Source organism: Barbatula barbatula (genome assembly GCF_947034865.1).
Source record: "Barbatula barbatula genome assembly, chromosome: 10".
Taxonomy (NCBI): Eukaryota; Metazoa; Chordata; class Actinopteri; order Cypriniformes; family Nemacheilidae; genus Barbatula; species Barbatula barbatula.
In genome coordinates this window covers 4009962-4027214 of record NC_136773.1, presented here as the reverse complement: position 1 = coordinate 4027214, position 17253 = coordinate 4009962, and the positions used below count along the sequence as shown (strand labels likewise).

At 43.0% G+C, this 17253-nt stretch overlaps 2 protein-coding genes across 3 annotated transcripts; both read left to right on the top strand.

Annotated features, from left to right (window-relative positions):
* Nucleotides 1-384: 384 nt before the first annotated feature.
* ankrd67 (ankyrin repeat domain 67) lies at nt 385-4303 on the top strand. 2 transcript variants are annotated; one of them, XM_079465268.1, is made up of 5 exons: nt 385-629; nt 1987-2233; nt 2342-2894; nt 3470-3766; nt 3862-4303. In XM_079465268.1, exons 2-5 carry the CDS (start codon nt 1995-1997, stop codon nt 4027-4029), a joined length of 1257 nt encoding a protein of 418 aa, XP_079321394.1. In that variant the 5' UTR covers nt 385-629; nt 1987-1994; the 3' UTR covers nt 4030-4303. The 2 variants fall into 2 exon arrangements, with proteins under 2 accessions (XP_079321394.1, XP_079321393.1); XM_079465267.1 differs by having other exon boundaries at nt 497-629; nt 1987-2894; nt 3862-4300.
* A 1211-nt stretch (nt 4304-5514) lies between these two features.
* ccnl1a (cyclin L1a) lies at nt 5515-13751 on the top strand. Its single transcript, XM_079465266.1, has 11 exons — nt 5515-5867; nt 6234-6308; nt 6743-6852; nt 8844-8964; nt 9059-9123; nt 11012-11111; nt 11190-11294; nt 11519-11657; nt 12508-12619; nt 12698-12784; nt 12868-13751. The coding sequence occupies exons 1-11, from the start codon at nt 5625-5627 to the stop codon at nt 13280-13282; spliced, it is 1572 nt and encodes a 523-aa protein (XP_079321392.1). The 5' UTR covers nt 5515-5624; the 3' UTR covers nt 13283-13751.
* Nucleotides 13752-17253: the final 3502 nt, after the last annotated feature.

Here is a 17253-nt window from a genome sequence, read left to right as displayed (position 1 = left end):
CAAAGATCAAGGGTTGTGCTCTTATAACAGTTATATATAACACTAGACGTCCTTAGCAAATGCATAGCAACAAACTATACAACTGTCAGAACACGTTAGCCTCATAGCAATTCCCCGACAACCACCCAGAATACTTTGGATTTTGCACTAGTTTGTACAAGAAACATACATGTAAATGTAACAATATGTAGCAGTTATGTATGGGTGAACCTACAAGACATCATCTTTAAAAGAGTCATTCTGTTTTTTTCCTGTATATCCAGACGAAATTGCCAATCCTGTTGAATTTTGAGACACAAAATAGAAAAAAGTAAAATGAGTTGCGTAAGCAAGATAACTATTACATCATACTATTACAAGACACAGCAACCAACCGGCATGCGCAGTGACAGGACTCATACACAGTCTCTCTCTCTTTCTCTTCTGTGCCATCGTATAATAACAGTGTTCCAAAAAACCATGGTCACCATAGCAACCTCGGAAGAACATACAACACTTGGTGATCAGTATCAAAGGGGCTGGAAAGACCAGATCTGCATGTTATTGGAGACAGTGAGAAGAGCCGGAGATCTATTAAACACCTCACACCGAAGAGACGCACGGCTTCATGGAGTAATTGGCCCTCACAGGTAACTTCTGCATCCTTTCCAGAGAACACATTTGGATAACACAGGAAATGATGTAATGATCTTATGAACTGATAATTGTGCAACGTTTGATAACCAGATATTCAGAACTTATTACATATAAATCATGTCACTGAAGATGTAAATAACATGTATTTGCTGATGTCCCTCGACAGCAGTGTATCTTTACAGCAGTATATTTTTAAGAGATATTCAACTGAAAAATGGGAGTCAGGGGTGGAAGGCGGTATTCCGCCCGCAGAATCCCAAACTCCCACGACATGACAGGCTGTTCAATCCTCCAGATCTCGAGTGGCTCACAGCTGGGCTTGGCACAGAGACACACGCACACACTGGGAGAACAACATTTGAAGAAGCTGTCTTCTTTTTAAACAGATCTTGTCATTTTAACATGCGAGGGAATGTAGAGCACGGTTAGATCTACAAAGCTGGCATGAAATGACAAAGAACAAGTCTATTTCTTGATAAAGGTCATTTAAAACAAACAAGCAGGAATATTATTGTTTATACCTAACGCCGGAATGAAGCCCTAAAATACACATACTGTATACCTGTGTTAAAGGAACAGTTCGTCCAAAAATTTCTTCTTTTGTGTTGTGCAGAAGGAAAGTCAAACAGGTTTTAAATGATAAGAAAGCGAGTAAATGATGACAGAATTTTCATTTTGAGGTGAACTACTCCTTTAATCGACAAATGGTATAGTTAAAATTACATCAGTACAATGTAAAAGAAATTACATCTTTGTGATTCTTTTTTCGTGTATTTTATATTATTAATGTGTTGAGCATTATGTAATGTTTATTTGAACATTTGAATTTTAAATATTTGTCATGTTTTGCTCTACATCATCAAAACTCTCTTACCTGTTTGCATTGGTTGAATTACCAAATCTGAGTTCACCAACCTCTAAAATAGTAATTGCAGCCATTGTTACCATGGCGACGAAGTCTCTAGATTAAGTTACATCACAAGATACAGATCAGAAATAGTGTTGGATGACATTCAGTGGAAGATCGGTGTAGCATTTTTAAACCATTTCAACAATGACTCGATGAATTACGCAACCGCGCCAATGATTTACACAAGACTGAGGATTTATTGCATATTTAACTAGATCAGAAAATCAGGTCAGAAAAGAGTCCAATTCAATGATGTCGCCAAACTGGTTGAGAAACTAATAACTTCTGTAAAGTTTTACCACCCTCTAGTGGATTGAGTGTAGGTAGCCAATAAAGTATTTGTGCAACTGTCCACAACACTCTTCTATAGCTTTAGGTTTTATTAAATGAAAGGCCATACACTATTCAGTTTTCAGATTAGATGTAACTTTTCTCCACAGTTCCTGTCATGTCCAGCGCAGGCCCAGAATTGCATTGGAGGTGGTTGGAGCTTCATGACTCTGTGTCGATGGGATCTGGAGAGAGGAGGCTCCGGACTGCTAAGGGGACCAGACAGTGGAGGATCCATAGGCGGCCCAAACCCAGATACTCAGTGTTGGATGAGCGCAGGCTGCATTATGCTGCTTGGGAGGGTCGTCTGGAGCACGTCAAGGCCACTCTGGAACATGGAGTTCCCGCGAACTGCCAGTTGGTGACCTTCAACTTTCAAACAATAAAATTCCATCGAATTACAGTTTTTTATAGTGTACATCACATATGGTCATACTTGTTTTGCTGTGCCATTTGTTCTTCCAGGGACCCATATGGTTGGACTGCTGTCCACCATGCCTCATTCAAGGGTCATCTCCCATTAGTAAAGTTCATTTTGCAAACGGGCCAGGTGGAGGTAAACTGCAAGGACTTCTTTAACTGCACCCCCCTGCACCACTCCTGCAGTGGAGGAAACCTAGACACCACTGAGTTTCTCCTCCAGAAAGGTGCATCACACGAAGCAAGGTCCCGCTCCGGCCAGACGCCCCTTCATCTGGCTACAGCCAATGGACATTTGGGCACGGCTCGCGTTCTGCTCCAGCATCTGGCTTCACCAAACCCCCAGGACATTCATAAGTGGACGCCCCTGCACTGGGCGGTTTTTGGGGGATGGGGGGACGTTGTGGAGCTCCTGCTGGATAACGGAGCAGATGTGGAGGGTGGAAGAGGCGTGGGGATGAGTCCCCTGCAGCTGGCGGTGCTCGTGGGGAATGAGCCAGGGGTGAGATTGCTCCTCCACAGAGGTGCAGATGCCAATACGAGAGGACCTAATGGGCGGACAGCTTTGCACCTGTGTGCCTGTTCTGGAGACAAGAAGGTTGGAGTGCAACAAATAATGAAAATATATTACTTATCTTCACGCACATGTCAAGTCAGCTTTATTAATATAGAGCTTTTTTACAACTTTCATTCATATGTTCATGCATTTTCTCTTTAAAGTGGGGTTTTCAAAAAATGGGGGTCCAAATTGGGCCTCAAGGGAGTGAAAGGGGTCTGAAAAAATTTTTACAAAAGCATATTAAATATAAAAAATATCAGGTTAAAATAAATAAATAAATTAGATTCAAATAAAATTGTGATTATAATAATAGATTAATTATGTATTGATAGATTTATTAAATTGATTCAATTCAATTATTGTATAAAATGACATAAAATGTAGGAAAATTTTATACATTTCAAAACCATGTTTGCTGCAGTATACGTTGCATTCGCCAAGACTGTGAATTCAAGGTCCCTTAGTCCTTTCTGCTATACAGTATGACGCCAGTCATGCCAACTGCGCGCTGTGAAACAGATGGTATTTGGGCGGGGCAAAGGGCCGAATATACCGTTCCATTTAATCTTTTTTCTACTTGCCTGTCTTTTCCAAACAATGATTCCTCCTCATAGATCCTCCAGCATCTGTTAAAAGGAGGGGCCAAGCTTGACATCAGGGATGGGGACGTCGCTTCTCCGCTGCACCTGGCTGCCCGCAGCGGCTCTAGGGCTGTGGTGCACCTGTTGATTCTGAATGGCGCAGGACTTGAAGACAGGGACAACCTCAAAATGACAGCACTGCATTACACAACGCTCAGGGACAATGTGGAGGCTGCCAAGCTCTTACTGCACTATGGGGCAGATCTGAATGCTAGAGAGAGGCTGGGGCAGACGCCCCTTCACCTGGCATCTGAGAGAGGTCACTTAAAGGTGTGTTTTTCTTCTTACTACAGGAGAGTAAACGTTTGCTCGCACCTTCCTGCAAGTCTGTAATTACGAGTCTGTACTTGTGATTCAATCCACAGGTACTCAAGGTTTTGCTAGACAAAGGTGCCGATCTCTTTGTAAGGAGCAGCTGGAGAGAGACAGCAGAGGATGTTGCGAGGACACACAATCAGCCGTGTGTTCTTCAGCTCCTTCAGCAACACCAGATGCTGCGGAGGAGGGATCAAGATGCCAAAGAGAAAGAATGAAAATAATCTGTTCGATTTATGACATTATTGGTATGCTTGACTCTTTGTATCTGTAGGGATCTGCTTCAAAACATTTGCCATGGTGACCATCATTTCTGCGCAAATACAGTACAACATTAATCATAAAAAGTGAAACTTTAGTTTTTTAACAGTGATGGCTAAGTTTTATTTTAACAGCAGAAAACTGTAAAGCCTCTGATATTTCAACAGAAAGTGTGGAGATATTTGTAATTTTTTATTAATGTCAATATGAGAATAAATGTTCAACATTTAGACTCTGGACTGGTACTTGTCGGCCTACAGTATGATGTGACAACAACCAGGGGGGACGGTGTTACCCGGGGGCTCAGGATAATCTAAAATGTTTTTTAAAAAAGCATCTAAAACATCAAACTATTTCTTGGTGTTTGGTAAACTGGGCAGAGGGTCTTCAAATGTTGTTGTGGACAAGCAGGCCTTGAAGTAAAAATGGTTGGGATTTACTGATCTATATTGTATCTCTTCTAGCTGTCTCAAAGCTTCGAGTTCTTTTTGAATAATTCGTTATGAACCACTGCTTCTGAGCAAATAGGACAAAAACAGGAAAACGCTAAACAATTGCTGATAAATGTTGCAGTTACGCGCGTTGGCCTGCCAGCGTGCGGCGTTACGGCCGCTTTTAAAAGGTGAACCATTTGCAATGATTCGATTCATTACAAACGATTCACGTTACATGCCGACTGTACTAAAATGTCACAGCGGATTGATATGTACGAAGCACTGATTTCAATTCCTGTCATTGACGTCAGTAAGACTTCTCGTATAATCACACGTCATTAGTACGTCATAAAATAGACACAAATGTATGTAAATAGTATGAAAAATACAATTAAGAATACCAGTAAACCCTTACCGTACCCATACGGCTTCCGTACGGAACGTATCTACTCTTAAAATACATTTTCAATATCATAGCAATGCATGGACTGACTCAACGACCTATTATATATTATCCTGAAAATGTGTATGTGTGTTATACCGTGGATGTTATTCTGTATTTATTTATATCATACATATATATGTTGCTCTACTTTAGGTTTTACTGGTGCGGATGAATTCAAAACATGTTCGTCAAACGTTCCTTCGTATAAACACACTTGAAACTGTCACTTTCATGAGGTGATTAGACAAAATCCGTCGCTAGGGGGCACACCACGGTCTCCAAAAAATAAACGTTATAGTTATAATAGCGTTTCTTAGCCTCTTGGTTATTGTTCTTTTCGCTACTACCTCCGTGTAACTAGTAGGATGACTAAAGTGTACAAATAAATTATCATCGCGTCCCTTTGCTTTTGTTTTACGGGCTCTGGGACGTAAACTAAATCTAATTCAATCTCTATTGGTTTCACTTCTCTGCGATTGGTCATATTTTGCCACTGTTGAAAAAAGTAACAGTTTTGCGTAAGCAATTGGCTCATATCGTGTCACATGAACCATCTCTCCACCAATCAGCGACCAGCTCAACGACTCGATGACCTTCTGTGTTCTGTTGTCCGCTCTAGTTATAAGCTTATTTCTACGTACCGAGTCTAGAACATCCTTGGCTGGCACCGATTATGGAGGCATCTATGGCCAGCGGTCCTGCCACAAACGCGCCCGCTAATAGCGAGGGCATATTAATAGGCGATAAAGTTTATGCCGAAGTCTTCCTCGCCATAGATAATTCCTTAATCCCGGATGAAAAACTCTCGTCGACCCCGTCTATGCTGGATGGCCTAGACCTGGAAACCGAGACCTACCTGCGGATCCTGGGCTGCGAGCTAATCCAGTCCGCCGGTATCCTGCTACGCCTGCCGCAGGTAAATATAGCCTCCGTTCAGATGAACGACGACCATGAAATGTCTTTAATAAATTGCCGCCATAACATTGACAGGTCGACTTTGTTAAATCAGTGGTGTGGTGGTTATGTAACGTCTGCCAAATTAAATTATAGCCAAACAAAATCAACCAGAGTTTATCTGGGTTAAGATAATTTACTGTATATAAATTGGATGTCAGCGTTGGTCATAAAGTGCAATAACTGCTAAGTAACGGTGGGTTTTACGTAGTTCGTTATCGGCGACAGACCGCCTAGTAGACAAAAACAAAATGGCGGCATTTGATTTTTAAAGTCAAAACAGGAGCGTTTATGACAAATTTCCTTGAATCACTATTCTTCGTTACAGGTTGCCATGGCGACAGGTCAAGTGCTTTTTCATCGCTTCTTCTACTCAAAATCCTTCGTGAAACACAGTTTTGAGGTAAGACACCGACTCAAACCACATTTTAGCAATGCGGATGGCAGCCATGTTGTTTGGGCAACCGGCAGTGCGTTGAGACCAACCAAAACATGTCGTGTCGCTCTGTATGAAGCAATTGTAACGTTATACTAGTGAGCTACCTAACTGGGCGGTATTTTTGCTACGTCAAATGCATGTTAAAGTTGCGCCTAAGATGCTGTCTGATTATTTAGCGGAATGTGTTTTTATGGGAACAGGATAAGCAAATATGGTACACCCACAATTGGGCCGTAATGATAGTAAAAAGAATTAAAATATGTACTCTGGCAGGCTTTATTGTTATAGATAAGGCCCTAACAGGCTTATTAATACAATATTAGTCAATAAACTAATGTTTGAGACTTGCTTTCATTGGTGTTTTGACAGCTCTTCTTGCCTTTTGCCCATGTTACTAGATTGTCGCCATGGCCTGTGTTAACCTGGCCTCAAAGATCGAAGAAGCCCCTCGGCGGATACGAGACGTCATCAACGTCTTTCATCATTTAAGGCAGCTCCGAGGCAAAAAGTAAGCATGGCTCATTCTCGCAGTGCTTCTCTGTTCGTTTTCCCGTGCAAGCAACCTACCACCTTAACAAATTTGATTTTTTTTAACAACATTTGACGTCATCATTTCAAATTGTAAATGATTCAGGTATACTTAAAGATATTAACTGTGAGTTGTCTGTGCGCTTCTGTTTGTTGTCGATACAATGTCTTCATTTGAGTGCCCTTTTGTTTGCTTTATGTATTCTAAACCATTTTAAAGCTTTTCAGTTTCTTCATCAGTCATAAATTGGTAGTAACCGCAGGATATAGTCTTCTGAATACCTGCGCAAGTAAAATGCCTTCAAACTGCTCGAAAACGTAACCTTGATCGGTTACAAAACAATTGGGTTATATTGTTGGAATTATTGGCTAGTCTAAATTTGACTTAGTCTATAACCTAAATGAAAGAGGATAACAAGGAAAACTTGTTCATTTAAAACCAAGGCCACGTTATTAACTTGAATTCTTTTTTCCCTTGCAACCAACTAACAGCGACCAGCTACATTTACCAATGCCTGGGTGATGTGGAATGGTACGTAGAGATGATGCAGTCGGCATGGCAACAGTGAGCGAGGTGTCGCTTCCCCCCCTCCCCCGGGAGAAGCCAGTGGTCTGAAAGCGGTCACTGGAAATCGGGGATCGACAGGTTGGCCGCTGGTCCGAAGTGTCTGAGTGACTCCTGTATCTCAGTTTAAACTTATTGTCTCTGCCGGCGCAGGTGATGATCCAAATTTTTGTTTTATCAAGAAAGACACCTCACCACACACGTCATGGCTGTCACAGAAATATCACACAAGAGTTTGTTCACATGAGAGGGCCTGTCAGGGGTTACACATTGAGCATATGCTGTATTTAGGGTAGCCTATTAGATCTAAGTTACTTAAACTAGTCGTTTCACACTCTTTGATTAAATTCACAAATTAATGTTAGATCTTATATGGTTTGAAAAGTCATTGGTATCCACGTTAGATCATGTTTGTCGATGCTTTAACCGGAAAGTACTAACCATGTTGTTTAGTACAGATATAATGGGCTGTTTTATTCAACTTTAGATGTTATTTTTGATGTTTTGCAAAATATTTTTGTGGACATTGCAGTGTAAATGAAAATGTTTAGGAGATTGTTTCCTAAATTATAAACCGATTCCATTTCCTATTCTCTTAAATTTATTTTCATAGCAATAGTGTGTTGAAAAGCAGACTGTTACATCTGTTAGGTCCCTTAACTGAAGTATATGATATTTGAACAATAAATGCTTGGAAAATTGTTTCATGATAGCAATTTTTGCAGCAGGAATATTAGAAGGTAGTCAGATTTGTTTATAATTGAGCAATGTTTAATAGGCATTCTTGTTTTTGGATATCAGTTTTTCTGTTAATGTTATGAAGGTGTTTAGAGACGCTTGCATTGTTACCTTTGAAGCACATCAATAAGCATGTTTGTGTTTTGGGGTAATTATAGTTGGAACATGACTCTGCAAAATTAGTTCAACATGAGCTTATACTGTAAATAGTGTCAACAAGATCTCATGGCGTATATGTGACCCGACACTAAAATAGAAGTATTGAAGAGTACTTGCCGCACTGGTACGAGCATTCAGATCTTCATTAGGCAGGATTTGAGAGAAATTCTCCACAGTTTTGTCATTTTGTGTTCCGGTGCCTTTTGTCTTTAGAATTGCTCTGGTTAGTTCCTTTGATGATGGTTCTGGTGTGTTTCTTGCAAAAACATATTTATTTTCTGTTGAAGCTGTGATGTGGTGAGGTGCAGTTTTTTCGTCACTTGTGCCAGAACTAAAAGTCTTACACTGAAGTTACAGGAGTCTACAAAAACTGGACCTGTTGCCTTAGTTGGTTGAAGGGAAAAATAAATGATTTGAATTGTAAATAAGGCAAACACAAGGCACTTTCATTGTCTTGAGTAGTTTTTGGGTCGGGGAAAACATTTTCTTTTCGTTCCTTCACGAATCAGGACTCTGAGCCCATTGATACTTGATCAGAACTACATAAACACCAAAAACCAGGTGATCAAAGCTGAACGCCGCATACTGAAGGAACTAGGCTTCTGCGTACACGTCAAACATCCACACAAGGTACGTTCGCACCTCACATTTAAAGGTTGTGCTTTTTAAGTTCTGTTTTTTTAAGGCATTTGTCAGCCTGACATGCAGTTTTCTGTCTTATCAGATTATAGTCATGTACCTACAAGTCCTTGAATGTGAGAAGAACCAAACGCTGGTCCAGACAGCCTGGTGAGTAGACACGAGTTATGCATTTGGAGTCTAGACCAGTAAAGAACCCTCTGCCTGTAACGTTCCTGTCCCTTTATCTGATGGATGGATTGATTCTTGGCTCATGCGTGTTTGTGTGTGGCAGCTGTTTTAAATCTCTTGTTCATGGCTGTGATTTACTTCAAGCAAACAGAGAGCTTGGTTTAACTCTGTCCTTTCTCTCTACTCTTTGATTAAAGGGTAGTCCATGATGGTAAGTGTCATAAAGAACCTCTGAACTCTGCTCCTCCAACCACATGACCTCAGGAATCTCCCCCCATTGGCTGCCCTTCTCGAGACAGCCAATCCAGTGAGAGCTCTCTGCCCGAGAATCACTGAAGGGGGCCTTTCCCAGCTGCCAGCAGCATCTTGTTTTCTTGGGGTTGTTCAAAAGGATTTGTATTTTTTGTTTTGCTTTGTCTCAAGTTTTATCTCCTCTTTTAATTTTGGTTTCACCTTTCAAAGGTTGTTTTAAAGCCTAGTATTTTGCACTTCTCTGATTAATCTCTAAAACCTAGATTTGAATAGATAAACATAAGATTCTTTCCATTTTTTTTATTCTTACTGCTGAGGTATGGACTTAACGTAGGAGATGAATCATTCTTAAAAATGTGTTGGTTTGAGCAGTCCTAGAGGAACTTTCTCCTGCTCAGTCTATGACTTTCACATGAATTGAATGTTACAAAGACCCCATGAAATTAAAAAGAGAGCGTTTGCCACGAATCTGTGTTTGAAAGTGGTCCGAATTAACTTTAGTCAGTCTTTTACTCTTTTCTTCCTACAACATAGATCAACTATTGATGTGTTATCTTTTTGGTATGGGCGTATACATTTTTTGTCCACAAAAATGTTCTTTGGAATGAGAATGCCCTGCTCAAATATTGCCAATAACAACTAACAGGTCATGACATAGCCAAACATAGCCTGCATACCTTAAATAGTATGTACACTGTCAATACATTTGTATGCAATGGATCGCACTCAAAATAACTCATAAATAATAAACTTCTTAGCAAGTACTTTAACATAGAAAAGGAAACCACTGGTCTGGATATTTCATGGGGTCTTGGAGCTGCAGTATACATCACTAGTAGCTAGTGTGTTTGTATTCTTGTGCAGTACATAATGTAGTCTTTGCTTTTTTGCTTCATTTGTGATGATGACAAGCAGAGGTTTGGGTCCCGTCTGTCTGTTTGCTTTTCTCAGAGCATTTACATCCCATATCTGGCTGTCAAAGCGAAGTCTTAAGATTTTTGTCTAGCCGACTAGTCTTATAATGCAGAAAATCTGTGTTTGTTCGTTTTCTGAAAAGCTGATTTTAAAATGGCCTCGGTCCCACTTTGACTGGTCCCCATGTGCCTCGCATGCCATTCTGTGTCATGAGTTGCATGCAGTCATCTGTGCTACCTTCCCGCTGCCTTCAGAATTCAGATTCCAGTTTGTTTCCATTTTACACCCTCATGTGCTTCATGATGGAAAGTTTAACGTTATTTCTAGATACTACTGGTTTCCCAGCCATTAGTAAAACAGAATTTGGCTGAAGCGAATTGTGCTTTTTGTTTTGCATGTACTCAAGGACAGTCTGTTCAGTACTTGAAAAACCTCCCCGTCCTTCACCTCACAAGCTTGTCTATGTGCACAGGTGTGCACTGTATGTGTGCCTGTCCACATCGCATGCATGCTCTGGTATCAAACGACAGGGGTACATGAGACACAGAGAGGAAAAGGGCAAAGTTAAACTCAAGCCTCCATGTATTTGTTTGGTCTTTCTGCATCATGTGAGAAGCCTCGTATATTAAATGGAGGCTGCAGATAAAGATCAAGCCACTTGGGCAGATTGCAATGTTGTGGTTCAACTCTTGTGTTGCAGGGATTACATGAACGACAGCCTTCGCACCAATGTGTTTGTGAGATTTCAAGCCGAGACCATCGCCTGTGCCTGCATTTTCCTCGCTGCCCGAGTGCTGCAGGTACAAGTTCATTTTCTGGTCTGGTTTTTTCTTTTGTGATGTTCTTACTAATTTTCTCACACGATTCCTCTCTTTCAGATAATGCTACCAACACGGCCACACTGGTATTTGCTGTTTGGTGCTACGGAAGAGGAGATCAAAGATATCTGTATAACCACTCTGAAACTCTACACCAGAAAGAAGGTTAGACCTGTTTCACTTCACCATCCCTCCCCCCCCAGAGCCGTTGGGAGGGAGTGCTCATTGCCCTATTAGTTATCAGTGGTGTGTTTTCAAGTGAGCATCAGTATTACTGCAGCTCATTTATTGTTGCCTTTGACATGTAACTGCACCTGTTAGAAGAAATGACCTGCAGATCTATATTTTTCAGTTTTATTCAACTCCTATGCTTTCCCTATGTGTTTTAGCCAAATTATGAATTGCTGGAGAAGGAGGTGGACAAGCGGAAGGTGATACTGCAAGAAGCCAAGCTAAAGGCCAAAGGGCTGAATCCTGATGGTACTCCTGCTCTCACACTTGGTGGATTCTCTCCTGGATCCAAACCATGTATGTTGTCACTTTGAACCTTATTATTATAGCTTTTTAAGATTTATATGTAAATTTGCACAACAACGATGGAGTAGAAAACGGAAATTTACAGCTAATATGTGTGTTTGAAGTCTGGTGAATATAAAATAATGCGTTTCTGCTGATCGTGGTGTTGCAGGAAATCAATTTTAACATTAAGAAGCATGTTGCGTAGCACAAACACACAGTCCTGTAGGCCGCCATAAGCGTTTCCAGTAAATTTGCTTATGCCTGTAGATCGAACAAAAAGGTGGGGTGGGTGATTTGGAAAGGTGTAATTTTAGCCTGCTAGGACTGAAATTATAATCCCACCCTCTATGAGAGTCGCTGTTCAAAGCCACGCCTCCTCCAAACACATGAACATATTTCGTAAATCTACCTAACCAATTACAAACTAAATCCACTAAATTCTTCTCGAAGCATGTACATACCTGTCCTAAAGAAAGAGAGCAACCATGGTGTCGTCTTTCAGACCCTCCGGCAATGTGCTGCCTCCATCGTGTAAAAGCTGAACCGAACTTGTTATCGGTTCCGCACAAAAGTTTGATTGTTGCTGATTGTCCACCATTTTCCCTATATTGACAAAGTGGACATGAGAGCGCTGCGTCACTGATGACGTATGATGACATTTTACATAGATAAAACGTGCGTTTATTTTTCAAAAACGTGCACTTTGTTTGTGCAGCCAATATGCACATAATTCTCTTATAAACTACCCCTAAATCCCCATCTTCATTAAGCGTCACATTTAAAACGAAACCTACATGAATGATGAAGGCTCTTAAGAAGCCCTTCGAGCAAAAAATAAACTTTTCATCCTTCCTGTCAGGTTCACCTAACGTTAAAAAAGCAGATGAGAAATCTCCAAACCCTCTGACGCTTAAGGCCGTGAAGAAGGAAACAGAAGATCGAACTCAGGGCTCCAAGAGTCCACACAATGGGTATGTTTTTCAGACATGAAAAAAGTTTGTTTCGTTTAATTGAAGTACATTTAGTCATCACCCTTGTCCTTTACTCAGACTCAGGAAGGACAATAAATTAGGCCGGAACAGCCGGAGTGCAAGTCGTTCCAGATCAAGGTCCAGATCACGCTCTCCCAGACGGCAGTAAGTGTCCTGGTTCACACTGCTTTGCTCATCTCTGATTGGTTGAGTTTGAGTATCTGTACTAAATTGCTCTCCTCCTTCAGTTACAATAACAGACGCAGCCACTCAGGCACCTACAGCTCTCGTTCCCGAAGCCGCTCTCACAGCCGCAGTGCATCTCCACGGCGACATGCCAATCAAGGCCCTCCATCTCCACTCCTGCCACACTTGAAATCAAAGCAGCGCTCGGACGACTTGCATTCACACAGCAGGCACGGACACAAGAGGAAACGCTCTCGCAGCCGCTCACGCTCCGTCAGCAAACCCCGAGATAAGGACCGAGAGCGTGAGAGAGATAGGGAACGGGACAGAGTATCCTCTGATCTGGTGAAAAAGCACAAGCATGAACGCAGCGGGCATCACCGCGACCGGCGAGATCGCTCACGCTCGTACGAACGCTCTCACAAAAGCAAGCACCACACCAGCAGCCATTCAAGCCACAGTCGACACAGGCGCTGAGAACTCTTACCTCCATCAGGTTATTTCTGCGAGACTGCAGACGTATTTGTCCGATTCAAGTGGCTGATGATGGCTGCTGCTTGTTTGTTTTACTTATTTTGATGTCTCTCGTGTTATTTTGCTGTTTTAGTTTTAAATGTTAAGAAGTTATGAAACTACATATTTACAGTGTAAAGATGAGTTAAACGTTGATGTCAAATGAGAAATGCTTTGATTTATAAAAGCAACCTTTTTCAGAAGGTGGGAGAATCACTAGTTACACAAACATGAAAAATGTTTTCAAGAAAGACGACAACTTTTGCACATCTATAGGAATAATTAAGATGCTCTACTGGTGAATGAAAATTGGTCTCCCTGCAAAAAATATTTTCATATTTTTTTTTACAGTTGGATGCAGACGGTTTCACTGTCTCTCAGTCTGCACGTCTTCATGTCTGATTTTTACTCAATAAAAAGTGACTTATTGCTACTCTCAATTGTTGTTTGAACTTTTTTCACATTTACATGGATGTTCGAAGTCACCAACGACAAGGACTCTTGTCTACGGCCAGTTCTATTTCTGATAAGAACCCACCTCTAATAAAAATCTGTGTGGTGCCCTGGAGGCCTATATACAATAACCAGAATAAATGTGTTATCCTTAGTATTAGGTGTTGATACATGAAGTACCATGATTTCAAAATAATTTTATTTAGGGTTATACTTCTGGGAAATGCTAAAAGAGGTATTGTAAAGCGCAGCAACACCTCCCCCCTGCCTTTAAGACGAGGCTCAGGTTTATAATGAGACCCAGCTAAAGACATCAAGAAGCCTGGACAGATGTTGCCCTGCCGAAAACCACACTGACCTCTCTACTGTTTCATTGGATGACCTACTACTACCATGTTGTTAAAGGGATAGTTCACCCAGAAACAAAAATGTTGTCATAATTTATTCACCCTCATGACATTTCAAACCAATATGACTAGGTATTTTGAATAATGTTGGTAGCGGAAAGCTGTCGGTCCCCATTGACATTTTGTGTACCCATACAATCGGGGACCAACTGTGTTCTGTTAAAAACATTCTTCAAAATATCTTCTTTTGTGTTTTACAATAGAAAGAAAGGCATAGAGGTTTAAAATGACACGGGTGAGTAAATGATGACAGAATGTTTATTTTTGAGTGAACTATCTCTTTAAATTCAACTGAGCAAAGTGAAATTGGTGCTTGTAGTTGTAAAGTCAAACATGTGTATCATTGTAGTCATATGGCAACACTATATAATCTTTGGACTGCGATATTAAGCTCAACCGCTAGATGTCCCATACACTTTCTATTAATTCGACAAAGTTACCGGGCCCATTGAACAAATTATTAAATAAAGTTGACATACAACATAATTAAACAATTAGTTTATTTAATACAATTATTATACAATAAAAGAATAGTATTAATTAATATTGACATAAATTAAATAAAAATAATTTAAAATGTTATAATATAAATTATAATATTTTAGGCAATAGCCAGATGGATTCTAGTAAATATCAACGGATAAAAAATCTAAACCTAACTGTCCCTGCTAGGTGTTACATAATGGGCTAAGTTTGGATCTTCCTTTCTAAAAACAAACATCAAAATGGGTAACTGAGCAAAAGCTTCTGCTCAGTTACTGGGATTTTCTGGTTTTTACAACCATTTCCAATGTTTACAAAGAATGATGTGAAAAGGGAAAAACATCCAGTATGCGGCAGTCCTGTGGGCGAAAATGCCTTGTTGATGCTAGAGGTCAGACTAAGAGTGGTTCAAAAACCCCATATGATGTTTACAAAAACAAGGACCGTGACGTCGCCCGGTATGGCGCAACCGGGGCACCACCCTGGAGCCAGGCCCGGGGTTGGTGCTCGTATGCGAGCGCCTGGTGGCCGGGCCTTTCCCCACGGGGTCCGGCCGGGCTCAGCCCGAAGGAGCGACGTGGGGCCGCCTTCCCGTGGGCTCACCACGTGCGGGAGGGACCATAGGGGGTCGGTGCATTGTGGATCGGGCGGCAGTCGGAGGAGAGTGCCTCGACAGCCCGATCCCTGGACACGGAAGCTAGCTCTAGGGACGTGGAATGTCACCTCGCTGGCGGGGAAGGAGCCTGAGATGGTGCGGGAGGTTGAGAGGTTCCGACTAGAGATAGTCGGGATCACCTCTACGCATGGCTTGGGCTCTGGAACCACACTCCTCGAGAGAGGATGGACACTTCATCACTCTGGAGTTGCCCATGGTGAGAGGCGGCGGGCTGGTGTGGGTCTGCTTATAGCCCCCCAGCTCTCCCGCCATGTGTTGGAGTTTACCCCGGTGAACGAGAGGGTCGTTTCCCTGCGCCTACGGGTCGGGGTTAGGTCTCTCACTGTTGTTTGTGCCTACGGGCCGAACGGCAGTGCAGAGTACCCGACCTTCTTGGAGTCTCTGGGAGGGGTGCTGGAAAGTGCTCCGACTGGGGACTCCGTCGTCCTACTGGGGGACCTCAACGCCCATGTCGGCAACGACAGTGACACCTGGAGGGGCGTGATTGGGAGGAACGGCCCCCCTGATCTGAACCCGAGCGGTGTTCAGTTATTGGACTTCTGTGCTAGTCACAGTTTGTCTATAACGAACACCATGTTCAAGCATAAGGGTGTCCATCAGTGCACGTGGCACCAGGACACCCTAGGCCGCAGGTCGATGATCGACTTTGTGGTCGTTTCATCTGACCTGCGACCATATGTTTTGGACACTCGGGTTAAGAGAGGGGCGGAGCTGTCAACTGATCACCACCTGGTGGTGAGTTGGATCCGATGGCAGGAGAGGAAGCTGGACAGACTCGGCAGACCCAAACGTACTGTAAGGGTCTGCTGGGAACGCCTGGCCGAGTCTCCTGGCAGAGAGATCTTTAACTCCCACCTCCGGCAGAGCTTCAACCAGATCCCGAGGGAGGCTGGAGACATTGAGTCCTGTGGCCGTAAGGTCTCCGGTGCCTGGCGAGGCGGGAATCCCCGAACCCGGTGGTGGACACCGGAAGTAAGGGAAACCGTCAAGCTGAAGAAGGAGTCTTATCGGGCCTGGTTGGCTTGTGGGACTCCTGAGGCAGCTGACAGGTACCGGCAGGCCAAGCGGACTGCTGCCCGGGTGGTTCTGGAGGCAAAAACTCGGGCCTGGGAGGAGTTTGGTGAGGCCATGGAGAAGGACTATCGACTGGCCTCGAAGAGATTCTGGCAAACCGTCCGGCGCCTCAGGAGAGGGAAACAGTGCCCTACCAACGCTGTTTACAGTGGAGGTGGGAGGCTGTTGACCTCAACTGGGGATGTCGTCGGTCGGTGGAAGGAGTACTTCGAGGATCTCCTCAATCCCACCGTCACGTCCTCCATTGAGGAAGCAGAGGCTGAGGGCTCAGAGGTGGACTCGTCCATCACCCAAGCCGAAGTCACTGAGGTAGTCAAGAAACTCCTCAGTGGCAGGGCACCAGGGGTGGATGAGATTCGCCCTGAGTACCTCAAGTCTCTGGATGTTGTGGGGCTGTCTTGGTTGACACGCCTCTGCAGCATCGCGTGGCGGTCGGGGACAGTGCCTCTGGGATGGCAGACCGGGGTGGTGGTCCCTCTTTTTAAGAAGGGGGACCGGAGGGTGTGTTCCAACTACAGGGGGATCACACTTCTCAGCCTTCCCGGGAAAGTCTATGCCAGGGTACTGGAGAGGAGAATACGGCCGATAGTAGAACCTCGGATTCAGGAGGAACAGTGTGGTTTTCGTCCAGGCCGTGGAACGCTGGACCAGCTCTACACCCTCTACAGGGTGCTGGAGGGTGCATGGGAGTTTGCTCAACCAATCCACATGTGTTTTGTGGATTTGGAGAAAGCATTCGACTGTGTCCCTCGCGGCATCCTGTGGAGGGTGCTTCGGGAGTATGGGGTCTGTGGTCCTTTGCTAAGGCTAAGGCAGTAAGTCGGACCTGTTCCCAGTGCATG

What these genes read in the sequence shown, in the direction of transcription:
- ankrd67 (XM_079465267.1), top strand. Translation starts at nt 1,995, where the DNA reads ATGTCCAGCGCAGGCCCAGAATTGCATTGGAGGTGGTTGGAGCTTCAT. An exon ending in CCTGTTCTGGAGACAAGAAG is followed by an intron (nt 2,895 to 3,469) that starts GTTGGAGTGCAA and finishes TCCTCCTCATAG; the next exon opens with ATCCTCCAGCATCTGTTAAA. An exon ending in CTGAGAGAGGTCACTTAAAG is followed by an intron (nt 3,767 to 3,861) that starts GTGTGTTTTTCT and finishes TTCAATCCACAG; the next exon opens with GTACTCAAGGTTTTGCTAGA.
- ccnl1a (XM_079465266.1), top strand. Translation starts at nt 5,625, where the DNA reads ATGGAGGCATCTATGGCCAGCGGTCCTGCCACAAACGCGCCCGCTAAT. An exon ending in ACGTCAAACATCCACACAAG is followed by an intron (nt 8,965 to 9,058) that starts GTACGTTCGCAC and finishes CTGTCTTATCAG; the next exon opens with ATTATAGTCATGTACCTACA. An exon ending in ACGCTGGTCCAGACAGCCTG is followed by an intron (nt 9,124 to 11,011) that starts GTGAGTAGACAC and finishes CTTGTGTTGCAG; the next exon opens with GGATTACATGAACGACAGCC.